Below are 22,319 nucleotides of genomic sequence, written 5' to 3'. Positions count from 1 at the left end.
TTCTCTCACTGTCGTCACAGGCTTCTGGATCTCAACCCCCATCAACTCAGAATGCCGTCAACCCTCAAATTGGCACATGCGATCTGGATTGCAGTTTGTTTAGGAGGGGGACGGGGGGGAGAGGAAACGCAGCAACTCAAGTAACTATGGTATGGATGCAACACCCTTCTCATTGAGTCGAGGCTTATCCTCAATCCACCAAAATAAAAAAGGGGGCAAATGAGAAACTTTATTTCTCACTCACAACCAGCCCAATGGTGCAGCGGCCTGTAGCAGCCCATAGCAGTCTGTTACCACTTACCAGCCATATTGGCTGATACGGGGACCTCCAATATTGCTCTGTGACTGTTACAGTCTCGGACATGGTTTTAAATAAAGGTGCATAACAATAATGATCATGGTGCAAGTCTTGCAGTGTGCAGATGTAATGTGATGGATAATGGACACCCAGTCCATGAATTCATTTATTGCATCAACAAACTCGTTAAAATCATATAGATTCACGTGTTTTGATCCCAAAATCCTATATACAAGTGCTTCAAATGATTTTTAGTAAACTTTAATTTATTTAAATAGAACATATACAACAAGTATTGACTGTCAATGACAGCATAGGCATTGACAAAATCATGAAACTCTTGCATGCAAATAGATTCAGAAAAAAATTTCATTCCTTTTATGAGGATAAAGGATCACGTTGAAATCACCCTCTATAAACCCAAGGAATGTGTCTTTATTTTCTGCAAGTTCTTTCCACAAAGACGTCATAAAGGCCCTTCACCTGGGCCATAGACCCCGGTAAAGTTCCAAACGAAATTATCTTCTAGGCTTTAGAACAAACAAGTGACGATAAGGTATTCATGGATTGGTCTAGCAATACCACAACCATGTCATTCCGAATAATGAGAATACATTCCATATACAATTCTTAATTCTCAAACTGTTAACCAACTTGCTTTCCATGGAATTCACCTTTGTTACTTGAAAACAAATAACATTCCCTTTCCAGTCATTGAGAAACAATCTGATTGCGGATCTTTTTGTTGTTATCAGGGGTGTAATCAGTTTTATTTGGTTCGGTTTAGCCCAAAACCGAAAGCTGAATCGAAATTATCGATTTTTTATTTTACAAACCAAAAACACCAAAAAACAATGGTTTAAAAAAAACCAGAAACTGACTACTACAGATTTGGTTTGGTTATATATCGGTTTTTAAGTACTATAAAATTTTTAATTTAAGAAAAGTCCAATGAGAGCATAATTCAAAATTTTTATTAGGCAAAGCCTAGCAGAGAGCACGGCATATTATGAAGAAGGCCCAACACAAAAGCACTTCAATCCAAGCCCAATTCAAGATTTTAGCAAGGGCTAACCACAAAAAATGCAGCCTAGACCCAACCACAAGAGGCTATGTTCACATAGGAAGGCCTGGTAGGTTGGATGTATATATATAGGGGTTGAAGGGTTGTTCCTTATTCCCTCAGCCGATGTGGGACAAATTGTTCTCACTTCCCATAAGCCAACACTCACATTTCAAAGCAAGCTTTCTGTTCACTCTTTGCTTGTCCCACATTGAAAAGGAGTAAACTGGAGAACCCTCCTCTTCTATATAAAACACTTCCTTCCTCTTCCTTTTTATTTTCCATCCATATCAGCAATCAATTCTCTAAGACTAAAATATATAATTATAATCATAATAAAATAATATTTGAAATATTAATAACAAACAACAACAACAACAAAACCAAGCCTTAGTCCCGCTAAGTGGGGTCGGCTATATGAATCCCTTTCCGCCAATTTATGCGATCATGGACCATTTCTTTTGATAGATTCAAGGATATAAATCCTTACTCACTATCTCCTCCCAAGTCATTTTAAGTCTACCCCTACCCCTTCTACTGCCCCCCATAGTAACTAAGTCACTCTTCCTCACAGGTGCACTATGTGGCCTACGTTGCAAGTGTCCATACCATCTGAGTAGTCCCTCCTTTATCTTATCTTCTATAGGAGCTACACCTAACTTACCACAAATATGTTCATTCCTTAATTTATCTTTCAATGTTATACCACTCATCCATCTAAGCATTCTCATCTCAGAAACTTTTACTTTTTAGATATTATGTTTCTTTATCACCCAACACTCCGATCCATATAGCATAGCTGGTCTTATAGCTGTCCTATAAAACTACCCTTTCAATTTTAAGGGCTACGATCACATAGCACACTTGAAGCTCTATGCATTACATCATCTTCAATTTCTCCTTCAGCTTGCATAATAGATCCAAGGTATCGAAATCTACAAGTGCTATTTATTTCTTCATCATCAAGTTTAACTTTGTCTCCAATATTCCTCCCATCATTACTAAAATTACATTTCATATATTCTGTTTTATTTCTACTTATCCTAAAACCTCTAAATTCCAAAGCTTATCTCCATAATTCTAACTCAGCCTCTACTCTCGCTAGTTTCGTCAATTAATACAATATCATCTGCAAATAACATACACCATGGAACCTCCTTTTGAATACTCCTAGTCAATTGGTCCATCACTAAAGCAAAAAAATAAGGACTCAAAGCAGATCCTTGATGTACACCAATGGTAATTGGAAATTTTCTAGTTTCTCCATCTATAGTCCTTGTACTAGTCATTACTCCATCGTACATATTTTTAATGACATTGGTATACCTACAACATACACCCTTTTTTCCTAAAACCCACCATAGAACTTCCCTAGGTATCCTATCATATGCTTTCTCAAGGTCAATAAATATCATATGCAAGTCCCTCTTCTTTTCCCTAAACTTTTCCATTAATCTTCTTAAAAGATAAATAGCTTCTGTGGTAGATCTCCCAAGCATAAAACCAATTTGATTTTCTGAGATCTTCATTTCTAACCTTAATCTTCGTTCAACTACCATTTCCCATAGTTTCATCGTATGACTCATAAGTTTAATTCCACGATGGTTATTATAATTTTGAATATCTCCTTTATTTTTGTATATAGGTATTAAAGTATTTTTCCTCCATTCATTTGGCATTTTCTTAGTTTTTACAATTGTATTAAATAAATTAGTTAAACATATAATTCCGTTATCACCCAAGCATTTCCAAACTTCAAATGGGATGTTATCTAATCCCATAGCTTTCCCATTTTTCATCTTTTTTAGTGCAAACTTAACTTCGTTAACTCTAATTTTGCGAATAAATCTTATATTTTTAGTCTTTTCCTCATTTGAAAATTCTAAGTTTAAGTCTTTATTTGATACGTTAAACAACTTACTAAAGTAACTTTGCCATCTTTCTTTAATATCTTAGTCCTTAACCAAGACAATATCATCCTCACTTTTTATACATTTTATATTTCCTAAGTTCTTACTCTTCCTTGAAATATTAATAACAATACAATAAAAATATAAGTTAACAGTTTTAAGTTTTTTTGGTTTGATTTCATTGTCAACAAAAATCTGTTTTTTATAAAACTAAAACCGAAACCAAAAACCAAAACAGAAAACCAAAACTGAGAAACCAAATCGAAATGTTAACCAGTTTGGTTTCGGTCCGATTTTCAATTTTTCAGTAATTTTTGTACAACCCTAGTTGTTATTTAGTCCCCTCACATTCCAAGAGACTAACTTGCTCAACATAGGATCAGATCGCCAACCCATATGCTTTCAGCCTCTCCCAAATCAGAGTACCCTCCTAGGTTGTAATAGTTCACCAAGCATTCCAGTCTCTTTAATTCCCTACGTATGCCTTTTAAGCAGCAGCTACCTTGCAACTTTCTCCAAGAAATTGTGCTTTCTTCTCTTCTTTTATTCAATTTCCTCAAATAATCACCTTGCTCTTTCCTCGAAGCCTTCAAATTCAAGCTGTCATGGACCATTGCTTGTGAAGGGGCCGTGCGGCGCTAGCTAAAGCACTCTTGCTTAACTAGCCAGCCTATCGTTTACCAACATTCATTCAGATAGCAGCGGAAATAATAATCAATTCATGAAAGCCGTGGCAACCAAGCAGTAAACATTGAAGCAAACGAAATTCATTAACAAATCCTCCGTTGACATGTTGTACTTAACGAGGGAGGCAAGTAGGCTAAGCACGTTGACAATTGCTAGTGAGTTTTACAATGACTGATGAACACTCACCCTCCCCTAAAGAGGTTTTTATATAATTATCATCCTGACACTAGGAAACATCAAAGTGACCGAGGAGTCATACTGCCTTATTTGGCTTACAAAGACTCTACTAGCAAAAAATAACCCTACACTAGTATTTACATGATGAAAACCCATCCTAAGCACACGAGATAAGCGGTCACAGGCAAGCATAATGCCCTGAACAAGCTTAACTCGTGACATTCTCCCCCACTTATGCGGTCGACGGCCTCATAGACTTTTGGCAGTAGGTACACTTCAACTTTGTACACGAATGACTTCAAATCTTCCGCAGAAATCCAGCTGATTTCTTTGTCATCTAGGCACTTCTACTTCACTAGGTACTTCTGCTGCTTCTTCCTTGAGGATATGAACTTTCTGTCTGCAAGAATCTCTTCAACATCATGTCTGTGAGGTTGCACTGTCTTCAACTCTGCGCTGTTTGACTGACTTCTGCTCGAGTCGTTGGTGTTGGCGTTGAATGGCTTGAGGCAGTTGACATGAAACTGCGGTCTTCTTTCCTGATCTGCCCATTTCTTCATCTGCTTAGAAGCTTTCTCCAAATAGGCTTGGGCAAACTTTGCATTCTATCTCCCTTCACTGGTGAAGATGTACGCCTTGGAACTTTTTCGTCTGTACGGCTCGCCCACTGTGTGAGGTAACAGTGGCAGCTAGCCTGTAACAAGCTCAAAAGGGCTCTTGTTGGTTGTTGAGCGCCTTTGGGCGTTGCCACAGAATGGAGCCACATCAAGTAGTTGCACGCCATTCTTCGGGTTGTCGTTGACAAAATGGCACAAGTACTCATCTAGCAGCTCTCTGAATCTCTTCATCTGTTTGTCTGTCTGTCTGTCGATGATAACTCGAAGAGATGTCAAGGTGTGACCTGAATATCCTGAAAAACTCTATTAAGAAGTTGTCAGTGAACATTAAATCTTGGTCACAAATAATAACTTGGGGAACACCCCAATATCTCACAATAGTCACAAGGAACAATTGTGTCGTCCCCTCTGCCGAACAGTACTTTGGTGCGACCATGAAAGTACCATACTTCTTCCGCTCTCCCTTGTCTTGTTGGCAAGTGAGACAAGTTTTGGTATAATCAACAACATCATCCCGCGGGTGCGGCCAATAATACCTCCCCAGTAGTCCTGTCATTGGAGTCATTCTCCGCGAATACCCCTTAACAAACTTCCTGCAAGTTTAGTAAGGCCAAGAAAGGAACACAACTCCTTCACTGTTGTGGGGATCTTCCGTTCTTGAATCATCCTTACCTTCTCCATACCCCTCCGGATACGACCTTGTTCAACGACTTGACCAAGGAATTTGTTGCTCTACCGAGCGAAAGAGAAATTCTCTTTCTTCAAATCCAAACTGTTTCCCTTCAGCCTGTCGAACACCTTCCGTAGATGCTCTTCATGTTTCCTCTGAAACGACACCGATGCTCCCAACGGTGTTTTGGAAGGGCGAACACATCCCGCTTCCACTTCATCAAGCTGTTTCCCCAACTCTACTATCTCTCTAGGCGCAATCCAACATAGCCCTTTAGCAGGTGGTTTCACTCCTGATAACAACTCGATCTCTTGCTCCACAGTCCGTCGTGAAGGCAAATTTTGAGGCAGCTTATCCGGCAACACCTCCTTATCCTCATCCAACACCGCTTGGATGGTTGTAGGCTCCAGCTCTTAGCCTACTTCTTTGTCTACCACCACCGTGGCTAGACGTATCTGCTCACACTTACCCAATCCTTCATTGAGTTGTATGGATGAAAGGGACTTCCCGTCGTCTCCTTTCGTTGCAACGACTTACACCATGCACGAGTGATCTCCCATCAGACACAGGGAACCAGCCGAAGGCATCAGCACTGCCCTCGTCCCCATTAGGAACTCCATTCCTAGAATGACCGAATAGTCATCCAATGGCACCGCTGTGAAATTCGCATTACCTTCCCACTGTCCAAGTTTTATAGCCACTTGCTTGGCTACTCCCAGAGTAGGCTGGGCTACAGAGTTAACTGCTTTCATGCGTCCTATATCCTTCTCTAAGGATAAGTTGACTCTCCCTGCTTCCAACTGCGAAACAAAATTATGAGTAGCTCCCGTATCCACCATAGCGTGAGTACTCTTCCCATTTATCCTCAAGTTCACAAACATTAACCCTTTTGCTCGGGTAACTTTCGGTATTTTTGCCTGCTTTTCCAATGCGTTCACCAACCGCACTGAACCCACCCTCGGGGCATCATCCTCTTCCCCATCGTCTTCCACTGCCTGTTCTGCAATGGAAGCCTGTAAAGCATTAAGTGATGCTTTGTGAGGGCACTCAAAAACTCTATGAGGACCTCGACACAAGAAACACTCAATTTTACTCTTCCCCTTTCCATTGGGTGTGTTGAACCCTTGAGACGACGAAACTTCCTGTGAGGTTGATGATTTAGAGTCGGCTCCCCCACTCTTGGGTTTGCCATTCTTGAAAGACCTTCCACTGTTTCCCTCTCCGCCAAACCGTTTGGACGAAGCGGTCTCATCACCAGCATAGTCTGTCAAGCGTTCTGCAGCCGCTTGTGCAGTTTACAAGTCTTGAACCCTTTGTCTATGAAGTTCAGTTCTTGCCCATAGTTTCATCCCCTCAAGAAAATAGAACAACTTGTCCTTCTCCGACATATCCCGAATATCCAACATTAAAGCAGAAAATTGTTTCACATATTCGCTGATTGACCCCGTATGCTTGAGATCTCTCAGTTTTCTCCTTGCATTATACTCAACATTTTCAAGAAAGAATTGGGCCTTGAGCTCTCTCCTCAAGTCTGCCCAACTATCAATTACACAACTTCCATTTTCAATTTCTCTGTACTTGGTACGCCACCACAGTTTGGCATCACCAACCAAGTACATGGTCGCAGTATCCACCTTTGCCTGTTCTGAGGCCATCCTCACAACGCGAAAGTATTGCTTCACATCAAACAAGAAGTTCTCTAACTCCTTGGCATCTCGGGCACCCCCATACGTCCTGGGTTCTGGCACCTTGGTCTTGCTAACTTCCGGAGTGTTGGAGTTCCCCATAGCAAGAACCATCACATTTACCTTTGCATCCAGATCTGCCATCCGGGCTTGCAAAGTTTCCACAGTATGGCGAAAGTCCTCTGACATGTCGCCTATCAAACCTGCTAGATGTTTTTGTGATCCCATCACTTCATCAACAAGTTCTCTCATCTGGGCCACCTCTGCGGCCATAGTGTTGGTTGTTTCCTCAACCTGTGCTTCCAACATGCTGATCCTCTCAACATTGTTTGGTGCCATGGTCACTTACCAAAGCTTCCCAAATCCAACAACGAAGGCAATCGAATTCACGTAGCAACTCAACTTTGGGCTCTCACCAAGTGTCACCGACTTGGCTCTGATACCAAATGTCACGGTCCGACTATTTTCACACCGTTGTGAAGGGGCCATGTGGCGCTAGCTAAAGCACTTTTGCTTAACTAGCCAGCCTATCGTTTACCAACATTCATCCACAAAGCACTTTCATTAACATTCAATCAGATAGCAGCGGAAATAATAATCAATTTATGAAAGTCGTGGCAACCAAACAGTAAACATTGAAGCAAACGTAATTCATTAACAAATCCTCCGTTGACATGTTGTACTTAGCGAGGGAGGCAAGTAGGCTAAGCACATTGACAATTGCTAGTGAGTTTTACAATGACTGATGAACACTCACCCTCCCCTAAAGAGGTTTTTATGTAATTATCATCCTGGCACTAGGAAACATCAAAGTGAACGAGGAGTCATACTGCCTTATTTGGCTTATAAAGACTCTACTAGCAGAAAATAACCTTACACTAGTATTTACATGATGGAAACCCATCCTAAGCACACGAGATAAGCGGTCACAGGCAAGCATAATGCCCTGAACAAGCTTAGCTCGTGACACGTTGCTATGATCTCTTGCAGGCATTCTAGACTAGTTGAAAGGTACCCCTTTGTCATCCTTGATTTTCTTGATACTTTTCAATAAGGGATGTTTCTCTCTCATTGTTTCCTTTGTACTTGGGTGGCATCCCCTCGATGCCTCTTTTTATATGATTTCTCTTCGCTAATAATAATAATAAATAAATAAAAATGGATGTCATCTTCGTTGTAATTGCTTTTGGCAAGAAGACGAATGCATTTGCTACTTTTCACTACTTCATTGATTATTAGTGAAGTTTAAACTAAGAAATTATAAATATAAAGAGAGACAAAATATATAGAATCCTATCTTTTGTGCTTCTTTAGTCTTTATTGGAATTTTTGTTATAAAAAAAATGAAATATAGAATATTCATGTTAAACAACAACAAAATTACATATCATTCGAACATATTTTTGTCTCCAAATTAGTTATAAGCAAAAGCAAAAAAAATAAAATAAAATTTAAGAACTTAGAATATGAGCATATGTAATTTAATTTCATGATAGAATTAAAAAAAATGCATAATAAATGTCAAGGAAAATAAACCCAAAATGATTTTTTATATATATAAAAAAGTTACTAACTAATATAAACCAACTTAAAATTCAGTTTCTAAGCTTCAACACAGGGAAAAGAGGGGGAAAAATGCAAAAAAAAAAGGATTCAAAAACCTATTTTAGTCATTCACAGCCAATCTGACACTGTCATGGCCTGTTACAGCCATCATAGTTGTTAGAATCTTATTCATGATTCAATTCATATGATTTGTATCGTTTCCACACCAAATCGAACTGAATCTTACTAGAAAATCTAAAATCAACTAAATCACTGCCAAATCTATTGATTCACCTTTAGCGGATCGATCTGAATCTATTGATTCACATCAGTGTTTTGAAAGGCTAAATCAAGGCAGGCCTCAAGGCAAGGCATGCCTAAAACGCCTTGAGGCTCAATATAAAAGACCAAATTCCAAAAAGGCTAACGCATTACTCGCTGAGGCTTATGCATTTTTACCGAAGGCAAGTATTTTGCGTCTTTTTAGTTGAGGCTTATGCATTTTGGATTTCTGATTCTCAAGTTAGAATTGGTTAGAAAATTTTAACCACATGTTTATATAAAAGGAATGTTATAATCTGAATTGATTTCTAAAACTCTTGAACCTCAACCTTTCCAAAATAATTGAGAGTTGTATCATAGATCATGAAAATAGTTTGAACTTTATAATAGTATAGCTATCCCATCATGGTTTAAGTCATGTACTCAAGTAAGCAATTTTTGAATGCCCACAAGTAGTTTGCAAAGTATATATAATTTTTCTTTTTTACATTACATTTGTGATTTTCTTAATTTTTTCTATATTTTTATAATATATATATAATTTATTTACATATTTTTATCTTAAAACAAATTCCCAATAGGCTTACGCCCCAACGCCTTAAGGCTTATGCCTCGCGTCTAAACGCGTAAAACGCCTCACCTTATGCCTTCGCCTTTTAAAACATTGATTCACATGATTCTAGACCAATCATATCCTGACAAGCCCGGGTGGTTTAAAACCCAACTTTTTCATTAATTGCTTTTTTTAACAAGATTAGTTCCCATTCCTTGTCTATTTCAGTTTGTGCTAAAAAAGGAAGAAAATAGAACTATAGACCTTATGTGGTTTTCACAAAACCATTCTTCACTCTTGGAGTATAGTGCTCTGCGGCCTCTGCCATTGAGAATAAGGGGCATAACACACATCCATTAAAGTGTTACTCACAATTTGTTATGATGTTAAGTCAAAAGTTATTTTTTATTTTTAGTATATTGTTCAATTGTTATGAAAGGAACATATTCGCTGTAAGTTAAGGGTAGATCCTATAGAAAATACGATAAGGGAGGGGTGACTCAGATGGTTTAGGCATTTGCAACATAGGTCACATAGTACATCGGTGAGGAAGAGTGAGTTAGTTACTATGAGGAACAATAGAAAGGATAAAGGTAGACCTAAAATAACTTGGAATGAGAATGACAGCCCTAAATTTGTCAAAAGAAATTGTCCATGATCACATAAATTGGCGGAAAAGAATTCATGAAGGATGTAGTAGACCCCACCTAGTGGGACTTAAAGGCTTGGTTTGGTTGTTGTTGTTGTTGCTGTTCAATTATTATCATTTTTAAAATTAATTATTTCTTTCTTTTTAATTCAAGATATGCAAGAAATGTTTTTTTTAATTGTTGATAAACAGCATCACTTTTTTTTCAATTATTTTTTCTCGATTCCTTCCCTTAAACAGCATAATGTTCATTTTTGTTAGTTAAAATTTCTTGACTCGTTCCCTTACTTTTTGTTTGTTTAGGAAAAGCATACACATGAAATGTGATATTTTTTTTATTGTCAAAATGCAAATGTATTGTACTATTTTGCTTCTTGTTCATATATCAATATATGCATGCCATTTAGTATTGATTTTGGAAATTTGCACTGAATCTTATGATTCGATTCAATTCTCAATTCACGATTCCCAAAATTGAAATTTTGATTCACGATTCGAATCTTGATTTGACAACTATGACTGCCATTACGGTGCCACAATGGAGCTACGGCTGTGAGTCAAAAGATTTTCGAGATATCACCCTGTAACAGCCACTGTTACCATTGCATAATGGCCGTAACAGTTACAGCCTTTACACACTGATTTTTAGAACTATGCCCCTCCCGGAAGCCATTGATACCATTACATAACAGCCGATAGAACAATTACACCTCGATTTTAGGAGTTGCTTTGATAGAGGTGGATGAAATAGATTAGAGGTTGCATTTATTTTGTATCAATGTACTGTTATGAAAAGCCCAATGAGTGGTTAACTACCCCCAGAGATCTTTAGGCAAGCTATCCTTTCTCTTCTTTTTTTCTTTTGTTTTTTTTTTAAGTTCACTTTGATGGTTAACGCACTCACTATAATGATGATGCATGCTCAGAGTTGAGGAATATCCAAGACCTTTATGTGGAAAAATTCCTTACTATAAACAAACTTCAGAAAAAAGGTCTCCATCTTGTCAATGGATGTTTTTTATGTTTGGAGCAGGAGGAATTGGTTGATCATGTACTCCTGCACTGTTATTGGACTAAGAAATTGTGGAACTTAGCCATTGCCATTGTAAATTAGAAATGGGTCGCTGCAGCTACAGTGGGAGGTGAACTTTGGGCTTGGAAAGGGATCGGATCTAATAAGGAAGGGAGAAGATATCTCTCCCTTACTTCCCTTGCTATTTTCTGCGCCGTGTGGAGAGAAAGGAATAGAAGCGCCTTTAAAGGAATTATCTCTCCTCTTCAGGGTGTCATGGACCATCAAATTGCTATGATCTCTAGTTGGCATTTTGGGCTAGTTGAAAGGGAGACAAGGGACCCTTTTGTAATCCTTGATTTTCTTGATACTTATCAGTAAGGGGTGTTTCTTTCCCGTTGTTTCTTTGTACTTGGGTGGCATCCCCTTGATGCCTCGTTTTATATAATTTTTATTTTCTAATAAAAAAAAAGGAGGGGGGGGGGGGGGGGTTAATGCTTATGATACTTTTTTTTTTTTTTTTGAATTTGACTTTATGCTAAACAAAAAGCATTTGATATTGCCACCTCAGCTACGATGTGCATGTGCTCTAATTTTTCTATTCCACCAAATATGAAAAATGACTTATTATTTCCTTTTTTATTTTAAGAGGAATATTGGACAAAATATTATAATCCAAGTCAATAAGATTTTCTAGCACCATGGTACAAGGTCTATCATGCAAACTGAAATAGAAATTGAAGAAAATGTACCACGCAGTTAAAGTAAGTTGGATAAAATAGAGAGAAGTGCTCCTGTCATTTTGTGCAACACAAATTAAAATTAAAAGGAAAGGTATATAGGACGGTTATAAAACAAGCTAGGTGTTAGGGGCTGATAGTGTGACCTCGGTTAAATGGGGAGGAGAGATGTCTTCACTTATACTGGATGTTGAATAACTCGGATGATGGCTTGTGTGGTTGTCTTGGTGATTGAATATAACAACTAGTTCCACATGTCATTGAGTATGAAGGTCGTTTGTCTTCATGAATTCATTATTGTTGAAACTGATAGTTCATGCCTATGATGGCTTTCGGAAACCTCTCGTGTGTTCATGACAGCCGGATTGAATATGTGTTATTGGATGACTTTGTTGAGGGTGAGCCTCGATGAGTGTCGCGCGGCCCGTTAATTGGGTTGAAATTGGCGGTCCATGACAATTGGTATCAAAGCATGGTTTGCATGAGCCCGGTGGGCGTGAACACTGTGAGTTGGAAAATGGGAATAAAAAATTTTGTAAAACAGAACAATGTGGAGGCATGTAAGGCAAGGGATGACTCAAGAGAAAATTGATTTTGAAAATACAATTGTGGAACTATTATAAGTCACTCCATGTATGAAAATCCCTTGTAGGGAGTAGTTGTAAGCCTCGAGAATAGGTTGAAATACATTGAGGGCATGATGCCATCTCCCATCTCGTGAAGGAGAAAGACAAACGGAGCTTACGGTATTCGAAGGAGGATTGGGAAGTGGGAAACTTAGTGAGGGTGCGATGACATACATAATCCCTAGGGGTAATGCCAATAGAGCTTGAGGCCTCCCTAAGGGAAGCAGACCAATAGAGCTTGAGGTCTTCCAGAGAATATTGAGTTATTGGAAGCCCTAAGTAGGCTGAAACATATCGAGGGCGTGATGCCATTCATTGTCCCAAAGGGGTAGTGCCAATAGAAATTGAGGCCTCTCTATGAAAAATAGACCAATAGAGCTTGAGGTCTGCCAAAGAGTATTGAGTTGTCGCCTTGAATAAGCTGAATTATATCATCGGCGTGATGCCATCCATGGTTCCAAAGGGTAATGCCAATAGAGCTTGAGGCCTCCCTGCAAGAAATAGACCAATAAAGCTTGAGGTTTGTCTGAAAATATTGAGCTGTCCGAAGCCTTGAATAAGCTGAAAGACATCGAGGTCGAATGCAATCAGAATCCCATTGGCTTGTGCCAATAGTGATTGAGGCCACCCCACGAAAGTTAATTGAGTTCGTTGCTATATTGCGCGTACGGAGTATGGGAAGAGAATTCATTACAATTTGATGGGTAAGTGAGCAGAGAACCTCCAGTAAGACTACAGAGAGAAGGTAATAGTTCACACCAAACACGCAAGAAAGTAGGCAAGGTGCCACCCAAAAGTGCAAAAGGGAAGGCAATGCGAATGCTTCACACTCTATAAGTCAAGATGGTAGAGAAAGGATAATGGTTCACACCAAGCGCCTGAGAAAGCAGGTAGGGTGTCGCACCAAGCGCAAAAGGGTTGGCAGAGTAAATGATGTATGCTTCGGTTGTTATGGCAAAGATAGGATAATGATTCCCGCCAAGTACCTAGGAAAGTAGGCAGGGTGACACGCCATATGCGCGAAAAGGGGTAGGCAGGGTGAACACTGCACGCTCTAACCAAGTTAAGATAGATAATTGCAAGCCTTTGATGACTTGAACGATGATTTGATGCGAGATTCGGTAGATTTCAATACCCAAAAGACAACCAACTGGACCGGATGAGTCGTATAACCTTTTCATTTCTTTACTAGTTGGCAGTCGTAAAAACCTCACATAGTTGATGAGTCGTATCCTTTTTCAGATTCTTAACTATTTGTTGTCGTAGTTATCTTACACAATCAATGAGTCCTATCCTTTTTCAGTTCTTTACCAGTCAGTTGTAGTAGTTACTTCGCACAGTGGGTTGAGTTGAATCCCTTTTTAGTTCTTTGCGAGTCGGGGGTTGTATTTCTTTTATGATGAGTCGCACAGAGTCAAGATAAAATATGTAGGGTATAACCTGGTAGACATGTAGTCAATGACGAAAGTCATCAACAACAAGAGTGGGAAGTCTTCTTACAAATACATCGACAAGGTTGTCAATAGAGTGAGTGGGGGAGAATGTTAGGGGTTGATAGTGTGACCTCGGTTAAATGGGGAGGAGAGATGTCTTCACTTGCCCTCGCCAAGGATTTTTATACTGGATGTTGAATAACTCGGATGATGCCTTGTGTGGTTGTCTTGATGATTGAATATAACAACTAGTTCCACATGTCATCGAGTATGAAGGTCGCTTGTCTTCACGAATTCATTATTGTTGGAACTGATATTTCATGCCTATGATAGCTTTCAGAAACCTCTCGCGTGTTCATGACAGCCGGATTGAATGTGTGTTATTGGTTGACTTTGTCGAGGGTGAGCCTCAATGAGTGTCGCACGGCCCATTAATTGGGTTGAAATTGGCGGTAGGCTAAATGGATCAAAATGTTGTGCAACTAAGAAGCAATATAACCAAAAAACAGAAGTTGCATAAGTGAGAATGCTGAAGTGGCTACTGTACTATTTAATGGTCAAGAAGGTACACATATAGCTTGCTATATTAGCGTTAATGTTGTATTGCGGCAGATGATATTTAGGCTAGATTTGAATTTGGAAAATGTTGCAAGGGTTTCCATGCCTTGTCTTCAAGATATTCACATATTTCCAGTTTCAGTGGTACATTTTTTTCCCAAGAGAGAATTCATTGATTGGCTGTTTAATCCTGATCCCTATTTGAATGCAATGGGATACAAGAAGTAAGAAGGACAATATTTGCATCCATGAAGCTAAGTCGTGGGATGAAATACCATATACCACAGGACATAATGAGGTAAAAACTCAAACCTTCTTTTGGTTTAGAATTATAAGTTTGTTGGTATCAAAACTTTTCCATGACTATTAAAATGAGATCTTGGACGAAAAAGTTTCTATTTTTGAAAAGATGAGCTTCCAAACTCAAAACAGCTTATCAAAGATGAAAAAGAAATTGTTATTGTTATGGATCACACATATGATCACATAAAAGCGGAAACTAAAAGGGAACCTAAAACTATTGTTATCTCGGATTATGGTGTGGAAATGAAAGCTCCATTGACCACGGATAGTAGATCACATGATGCAATTCTTGAAGGGCAAGAAAATGCAATGGAACAAATTTTTGTTAAAGTCCTAGAAGAGTTCAAGGAGCAGGCAGCAGAGTTCAATGAAAAAAATATGGGATTCAAGTCAAATTAAGGACTTTTTGGAGAATGAAATTGTTGAATATTCTCATAAGTCTGTAATGCCAGGACCCCAAGCTTTGATTCATCTTTCAAAATGTGATAATTCTCCACATTTTGAATCCATTAAGATTTGGAATCTTGAAATGAACTTCAGTAATAGTTGAAATTTGAATGTCAGTTGAAAATGGAAATTAAAAGTTGAATGGCTTATATATATATATTTTCTCTGCTCTTGTTGTGTTGTGCCGCTCTAACAACTCGAGGTTGAGTTTTCTCTAACAAGGAGAGTTTGATGGAGGTCAAGCTGCAAATGAGCCAAGCCAAGCTTTACCATGCTCAAGCTTTATTTATTAAATTTTTAATCGAGCTTGCGCTCAAGCTCGAGCTCAAGCAGAGCTCAAACCTAGCTTGAATATCCCCTTGTTCAAGCTTGTTCATTTATACAAATGAACAAGCTAGCGAGCCCTTACACAGCTGAGATGCCAAAAACTCTTGCGAACACCAAAAGAAACTCTAACTTTGAAAGGAATTTTGCACTTTTGTTAGACAAAAAGTGAAAAGGGGCTCTTACTAAAACTACCATTGTGTTTCTTGCTCCCACCAAACCAGCCCGTAAACCTTCAGCACTAGACCAATCACTAAATTTGGGTTATGAAGTTTGACCTAAACAAGCCCATGCCCACTATTAAGCCCACAACAATTTATTGAATCTAAATCAACCTTATTAAACAAACCCATAATTAAGTCTAATCCAAGTTGATAAACGAGCCCAAGTAAGCTTGTAACTTAGCCGCTCACGAGCCCGAACTAAATGAGCCTGTTCATGTTCATATTTGACCTGTTCATTAAACAAGCCTCAAAATTAGGCTTGAGAATAACTCATTTACATAATGAACGAGCCCAACAAGCTATTATTGAGACGAGCTATTATTGAGCTAAGCTCTCAAGCGACTCATGAGCATTGGCAGCCCTAGATGGAGGATCCCTCGCGGATAATTCTCGGTACTTATATTTCATTTGCAACTTTAAAAACTAGGGATTTTATTTTAAATTAGTAAATCTAGATATGTCTTTGTAGTTTAGGGTTATTTAGGTTATTTTGAGTACTTTGGGATTATTTTGTTTCAGTTGCAATGTTGAGTTCATATTGAATTAGACTGTTCTCATATTTGAATTCAGACTACTTTGTTTGAGTAATGTATCATTCTCATATTTGAATTCAGAGACGTCTCTCTTTCTCTCACACACACACGACTGTTTCTATTTTTGTACCTGTCCTGCGTCATTAGTCCTATCCACAAACATGAACAAGATAGTATCATCAGCAAACTACAAGCATGAAAAGACCAGTGTCAATCCTACTGCAATGCAATACCCAAAACAAAACCTGTATCAAAAGCCCTCGGACATCCAACTCAAAACATCCACAAACAAAATAAGAAGAAATAGAAATAAGGATCCCTTTTCTCTCACTCGCTTAGAAGCCAAAAACCAAGTCTTAGCCTTCTTTGTCGATAGTAATGGAAACTCAAAAACAAACGTTAATCCAGCCTCTCCTTCTAGAACCAAAACCCCTGTTGTCTATAGAATCATAGCCAAAAAATTCCAGTTCACCCTATCATAGGTCTTCATCCAACTTAAATAATTAACATTTCTTCTTTCTCTTCATAACATCACCGCATCCTCACTAAAAACCCGGACAGCATCCAAAATATACATCCCACCAACAACAGCGGTTAGGTGGATATAGTATCCCCTACCACCTCCCTAAGCATATTCAAAAAAGACATGAGCAGCACTCTTACAAACACCCGTGATCACAATAATAGGTTGAAAATCGATCCCCTCAAAATGAGCAATCCTTCTTTGGAAAAAATGTAAAGAAAGTTGAGTTCATACTTCAAGGAATCATTCCATTAACATAAAACTCCTGAAATGCCTTCATCAGATCAACGTTAACCACAGCCCAACACCACTGAAAAAAGGCTAAACCAAACCCGTCCAACCCAGGGGCTTTATTCCTATCCATAGCAAACACTGCTGATCAAGGGTCACCAATGGAGAACTTCAGGCACTTTTGTTTTAGCCATAGACTAAGAAATTTAGATTTTTATTTCTGTTTGAAAATTTTCATTAATTTAGGGTTCTTTAATGTATTTTAGTTCTCGAGGGATTGTTTTATAATTGTTTTTCTTATAATGTGAGGTATATAAATACTCTGTTATTTGTATTGCATGGAATGCAATTATGAAATAAAATCAAACTTCCCACATTCTCTCCCTGCTGCTATGTTCTTCTCTTATCTTCTTCCCCTTCTTTTTTTCTCCTCCTCTCTGCATTCCCTCCTCTTGCCTACTTCATCTCTCTAATCTTTTCTATTTCTCTCTCTCCTATTGTCTTTCCACTGTCCTATGCCAATTTGGTACCAGAGAAAACTTATCACCACCACCAGAGCTGTCTCCATCAAAGAATCATTTCAGCTCCACTAGATCCTCTGCCCATCAATTACCATTTATACCCACTAACATTCTTTCCATAACCAGAAAAATGCAGAGACAGATGTTGCAGCACAGCTCATCACGGAAGTTTTCCAGCAACCCTCTACTCGAGCACCACTTGACTAAAAGGATATTGTGACACCTCCTCTGCCACGGTTGGAACCACAAACCCCTGATAGGCCCAATCCCAGACTTCCTTCACTGTCCAACAGCCAAGCGCCCGCACGCACCAGCCAAATACGGGGCCACTACCTTCTCAAAATCTTAGCCTTGCCAGATTTTCCCTAGCACGCCATCACTGCAAACAATCTCACCATCCCCTGATCTACCATCACTCCAAAAATCATCAGTCCACTGGCAATTCACACCTCACACCAGGAAAGCACATGCAATTGACATTCAGAAGTTGAAATTTGATTTGAATTGCAAGAATTCCCAGCTGTGATATCTTGAATTTTTTGCAAGATTTGGACTCTACCAAAGAAAATTTGAATTGCTAGCAAAAAATACAGAGAAAACTGGCTGTTAGCATCAAATTTGGGGTTCTATTGTAGTATTTTTTGAATTTTCTTACAAGAAATATGGGTTTCAGAAAGAATTCACAGATATTGTGGGAAATTGAAGATCAAGTGCCAGAAATTGAGTCCATCACAAAGAATCTGCATCATTTGGTAACTATTTCAAAACAGTTATGGAAAGAAATTAATAAATCAACTTTGTTGGCATCAATTTGAAATTTTGAAATTATGTCTTGAGATTTTGTGAATTTCTTGCAAGAATTTCTGTCAGCTTAAAGGAGCTCGCATAGGCCAGTAAGACATTCACCATCAGTTGCAAGATGTTGGTACTATTGAAATAGAGTGTGAAATTTGGTTGTTTCAGGAGTTTCAACTAATTTAGGGTTATTTTGAACATTTTAGTTCTTCAGGCATTGTTCCATAATTATGTCTTTAACTTTCAAGGTGAGGTGAATTTGTTATGCATACTGTAGGCAGAATGCAGTTTTGAATTAAAATCGAGCTTCCCTCTCTCTCTCTCTCTCTCTCTCTCCTTACGTTCTTTTACTTTCTTCTTCCTCTTCTCCTTTTATTCCTCTCCTCTTTGAAGTTTTAATTCTCTCTTCTCTTGCATACTTAATCTCTCGAATCTCTTTCATTTCTCTCTCCTCTTTTTCGGCTTCCCTATATCCCCTTAACCTCCTCCTCTTCAAAAGGTCTATCCAACCAAGCCAACTTGTCACCAAAAATGAAACATCAATCCAACCCCACAGTTATAAAGCAACACATTTCTTCCTCCTTATAAAGATTTCCATAAAACTCAGTGATCACCTCCAAAATAGCAACCAGATTACTAACACCACCACTTTCATCAGTCTCCAATTCTTTAATCATGTTCTTCCTACACATACCACTAGCTATCATGTGAAAGAAAAAATTGTATTAACATAACCTCCCTAGCCCATTCAAACCTAACATTTTGTTTCAACAATATGCTTTAGGAAATAGAGAAAATAGTACAAGAAGTATCTTACGCGTGCTTTTCACTATTTTTGGCTCAAATTGGCTAGTAAGGAATTATAATCAACATCTTTGTAATATTTGTCATGCTACTACAGATCCAGTGACTGTATCAGGTTACAAGCCTGGGTCTAAAACAATAACTACAACTATGGAACAATCTAGCAGCTTAATTGATCCCCTCACACAAACCCAAGCATTTTGGAATCAGAACTGGACTCTTTATGGTATATAGCACAATTGCTTCTTTTTTTTTTTCCCTGGAATTCATTTTCCATATACATATATAAGTATAAAATACTCATTTGATCCGTGGATAGCACTCATTTATGCTTTTTTTAGCTCAATCTTATGATTAATGGGATAAAGTATTTATCAAATACTGTTGTAACCAGAAGGAAACCCATTACTAAAACTACAATGTATGGTTTAATTATGCTACAACCAATAATAATAATTTAAACTATTTCAAGTTTATTAAATGGTGTTAGTACTAGATATGCACGTCCTGCACATTGCAAAGGTTACAGTTTAGTAAATTCTGAATAATGAAGCTCTTTGATAGAGGAAAGCTTAATAATATATAGTCCTGCAGAGGCCCATGTAATGTTCTTCGTATGGAATACAGGCCTTCTCATCTACTGTGACTACAGACTCAATCATTATGCAACAAAGCCTTAAGCTGCCTTCACCAACTCACAAGAACTACACAGCAGAAACACCATGTGTGCAATAAACACAGCAGCTTGCTCAAGCCTAAGAAAGAGTGAAACAGAGTATCAAATAATCTAATGTGAGGGGGGAATAATACTGACATAATAGTATGCAGGACTCCTATTTTGATCAGCTCTTCTGGAAGAACAACAGCAGCAGCCACCCATTTTTCAGTAACTTTGTTACCCACCTGAAACTATCAGTAGCTTGGGCATCGTCTACTGCCCCCTGGCACAAGAAAATGAGCAAATCTTATTGGTTATTGGGGTCATACCAGAATCTTAACATGAGTATATTTAATTATTAATTAATATAAGCATGCAAGCTGACACAAATTTTGAGAATAATCAACTGCCAGATATTGTATGGATGACAAAAACAATTATGAACATCCAAGTTATGCAAAGAAGCACAAAGAACAGAAAACAACAGCAAGAAGATGGCATTATTGCCAGCATAATTGTCTCTGTTCTGGCAGTACAATGGTAAATACTTTCAGCAAAATTAACCAGTTTCCTAGCATTTCTTCTATTTAACTTCTTGAATAGATACATTACAACTCCATTGGCACTAATTTTTGATGCACTATAAACCTACTATAAACATTCTCTTATTTCCTTTTTGTACATTCTTTCTTTTAATGAAATTTCTTCTTTTTGTATCAAAAACAATAAACCTATAATGAACATAAGTTCCATCTGGTCAAAGTAATAAGGCCTCCTGCACAACAACCACACCCCCCCCCCCCCCCTCCCCACCAAACAAACAAGACAGGACCATTAAAAAAACAGACATAGGAAAGCTATCTTCAACGACACCAAATCTTAAACACTAACTGTGTAAGAAAAATTATGTTAAGATTGATTTTGCTTGCAGTAATATGGGACGGGATTGGAATTGGAACCCCATTTCAAACTCCCGCTATTTGGGTACTCTACAGGTGAATCTGAACTGAATTGAAATTTCATGTCATAAACCTTTGAAAAGGGATCCTCATTAAAGGCCAAATTTTCAAATCTCAGCTTCCAAATCCCAAATAAATCCGATTCTGTCTAATTAACGAGGCCTAATAGTCATCCGTGCGTGTGTGCATGTGTAGTTCTTCACAATTAAAACAATGCTCGCCTTTTCCAATCAAACCATTGCAAGAGCTATACGATACAAAATCAAATTCCAAAAATAACATCGAGTACCAGCTAAACGCAGGAAGCAACCTCACCAATCCATAACAAACCCCCCCCCCCCCAAACAAACACCAAAATACCCAACACAAACAAGTACTACACTTCTAACGTACGCTCAATAATACTCCAAAGCCACATCGCAAAAACCCTAACAGAATAAAAAATAAAATCAAATATAAAAATACCGAACAAATAAAAAAGCAACAAAAAGAAACTCCAAGCCCAAGCCGGAATGAATAGGTTATCCCCCGCCGTAACCATACCAGCTACAAAATACACAGAAAAAGCATAAACCCTAGACAGCAGCAGTAAAAGAACAGAAAACGAGAGGGAAGACGCCGAAAAATCAACGGAAACCCAGCGAACAGAGATCGACTGCGAGAGCACGCAGGTATACCTATTGATTGATCGAAGCTTCAATCAAGTTCGCTAATTTCGAAGGCGAATTGGAGATAGAGAGAGCAAGAGAGAGAGAGGATAACTACGGCGGCGGCTGCTGCGGTGGGCTACTCTAGTATACAATTTTGCTTCCCATTTGAAGAGAAAGCCTGCGAGGTTGGCTCTCCCTCTCTCCCTCTCTCGCTCTCTCTCTATACTGCTTCGTGTGTGCGTGTTTTTTCTGTTTCGTGCAAGAACGACTCTTCTTGAAATTTTTGGACAATAAAAAAATATGGGAATAGTTTCGGCCATTTTCATTTTCTTATTTGGACTTGTCGCACGCGCGTGGGTACAGAAATGTGGAGTACTCGCCAGGTAAAGAAAAGGTGTGTGCCATTCAACTCAGCCCACACACCATGAGTTCTTCTTTTTTAATTGGCATGCCGAGCTTATAGCTATCATGGCATTGGAGTAATCCAAAAGAAGATAAAGTGTGAAAGTGGCTCCCAAAGTTACTTTGCCAACTTATTTATTTTTCTTCCAATTGACAAAATATAGTGTGAGGACAGGAATTTGCAAAAGTGTAATGTTTACTTTTCCATGCAGCATCATACCAAATTAAATGGTTTTTATTTAATTAATAATTATAAATAAAAATAATATAACTTATTATTGAACAAAAAATTACTATTTTAATTTTAGTTGCTTGAGTATTGAGTTTTTTTTTAGTCATTTTTATTTTTTATAAGGAATAAAATTGAAAAATAGACCTCTGAATCTAAATCAAATGTGTTTCCATGTCTGGTTTTATTAAAGAAATTTTAAGAAATTTAG

At 38.3% G+C, this 22,319-nt stretch overlaps 1 protein-coding gene across 1 annotated transcript in view; it reads right to left on the bottom strand.

Moving 5' to 3' along the window:
- The window catches only part of LOC131164408 (probable E3 ubiquitin-protein ligase RHB1A), a 33,515-nt gene extending 11,762 nt beyond the window's left edge, over positions 1-21,753 (bottom strand). The window contains exons 1-2 of the mRNA XM_058121568.1: positions 21,505-21,753; positions 20,025-20,151 (exon numbers count right to left, since the gene is read on the bottom strand). Of these exons, the coding sequence (XP_057977551.1) occupies positions 20,025-20,090 (66 nt within the window). The 5' untranslated portion in view covers positions 20,091-20,151; positions 21,505-21,753. The remainder of the gene's footprint in view (positions 1-20,024; positions 20,152-21,504) is intronic.
- Positions 21,754-22,319: the final 566 nt, after the last annotated feature.

The sequence above is a fragment of the Malania oleifera genome, chromosome 9 (assembly GCF_029873635.1).
Source record: "Malania oleifera isolate guangnan ecotype guangnan chromosome 9, ASM2987363v1, whole genome shotgun sequence".
NCBI classification, from domain to species: Eukaryota; Viridiplantae; Streptophyta; class Magnoliopsida; order Santalales; family Ximeniaceae; genus Malania; species Malania oleifera.
Note: the sequence above shows the minus strand (reverse complement) of the source record. Positions and strands in the feature narration are given on the sequence as shown.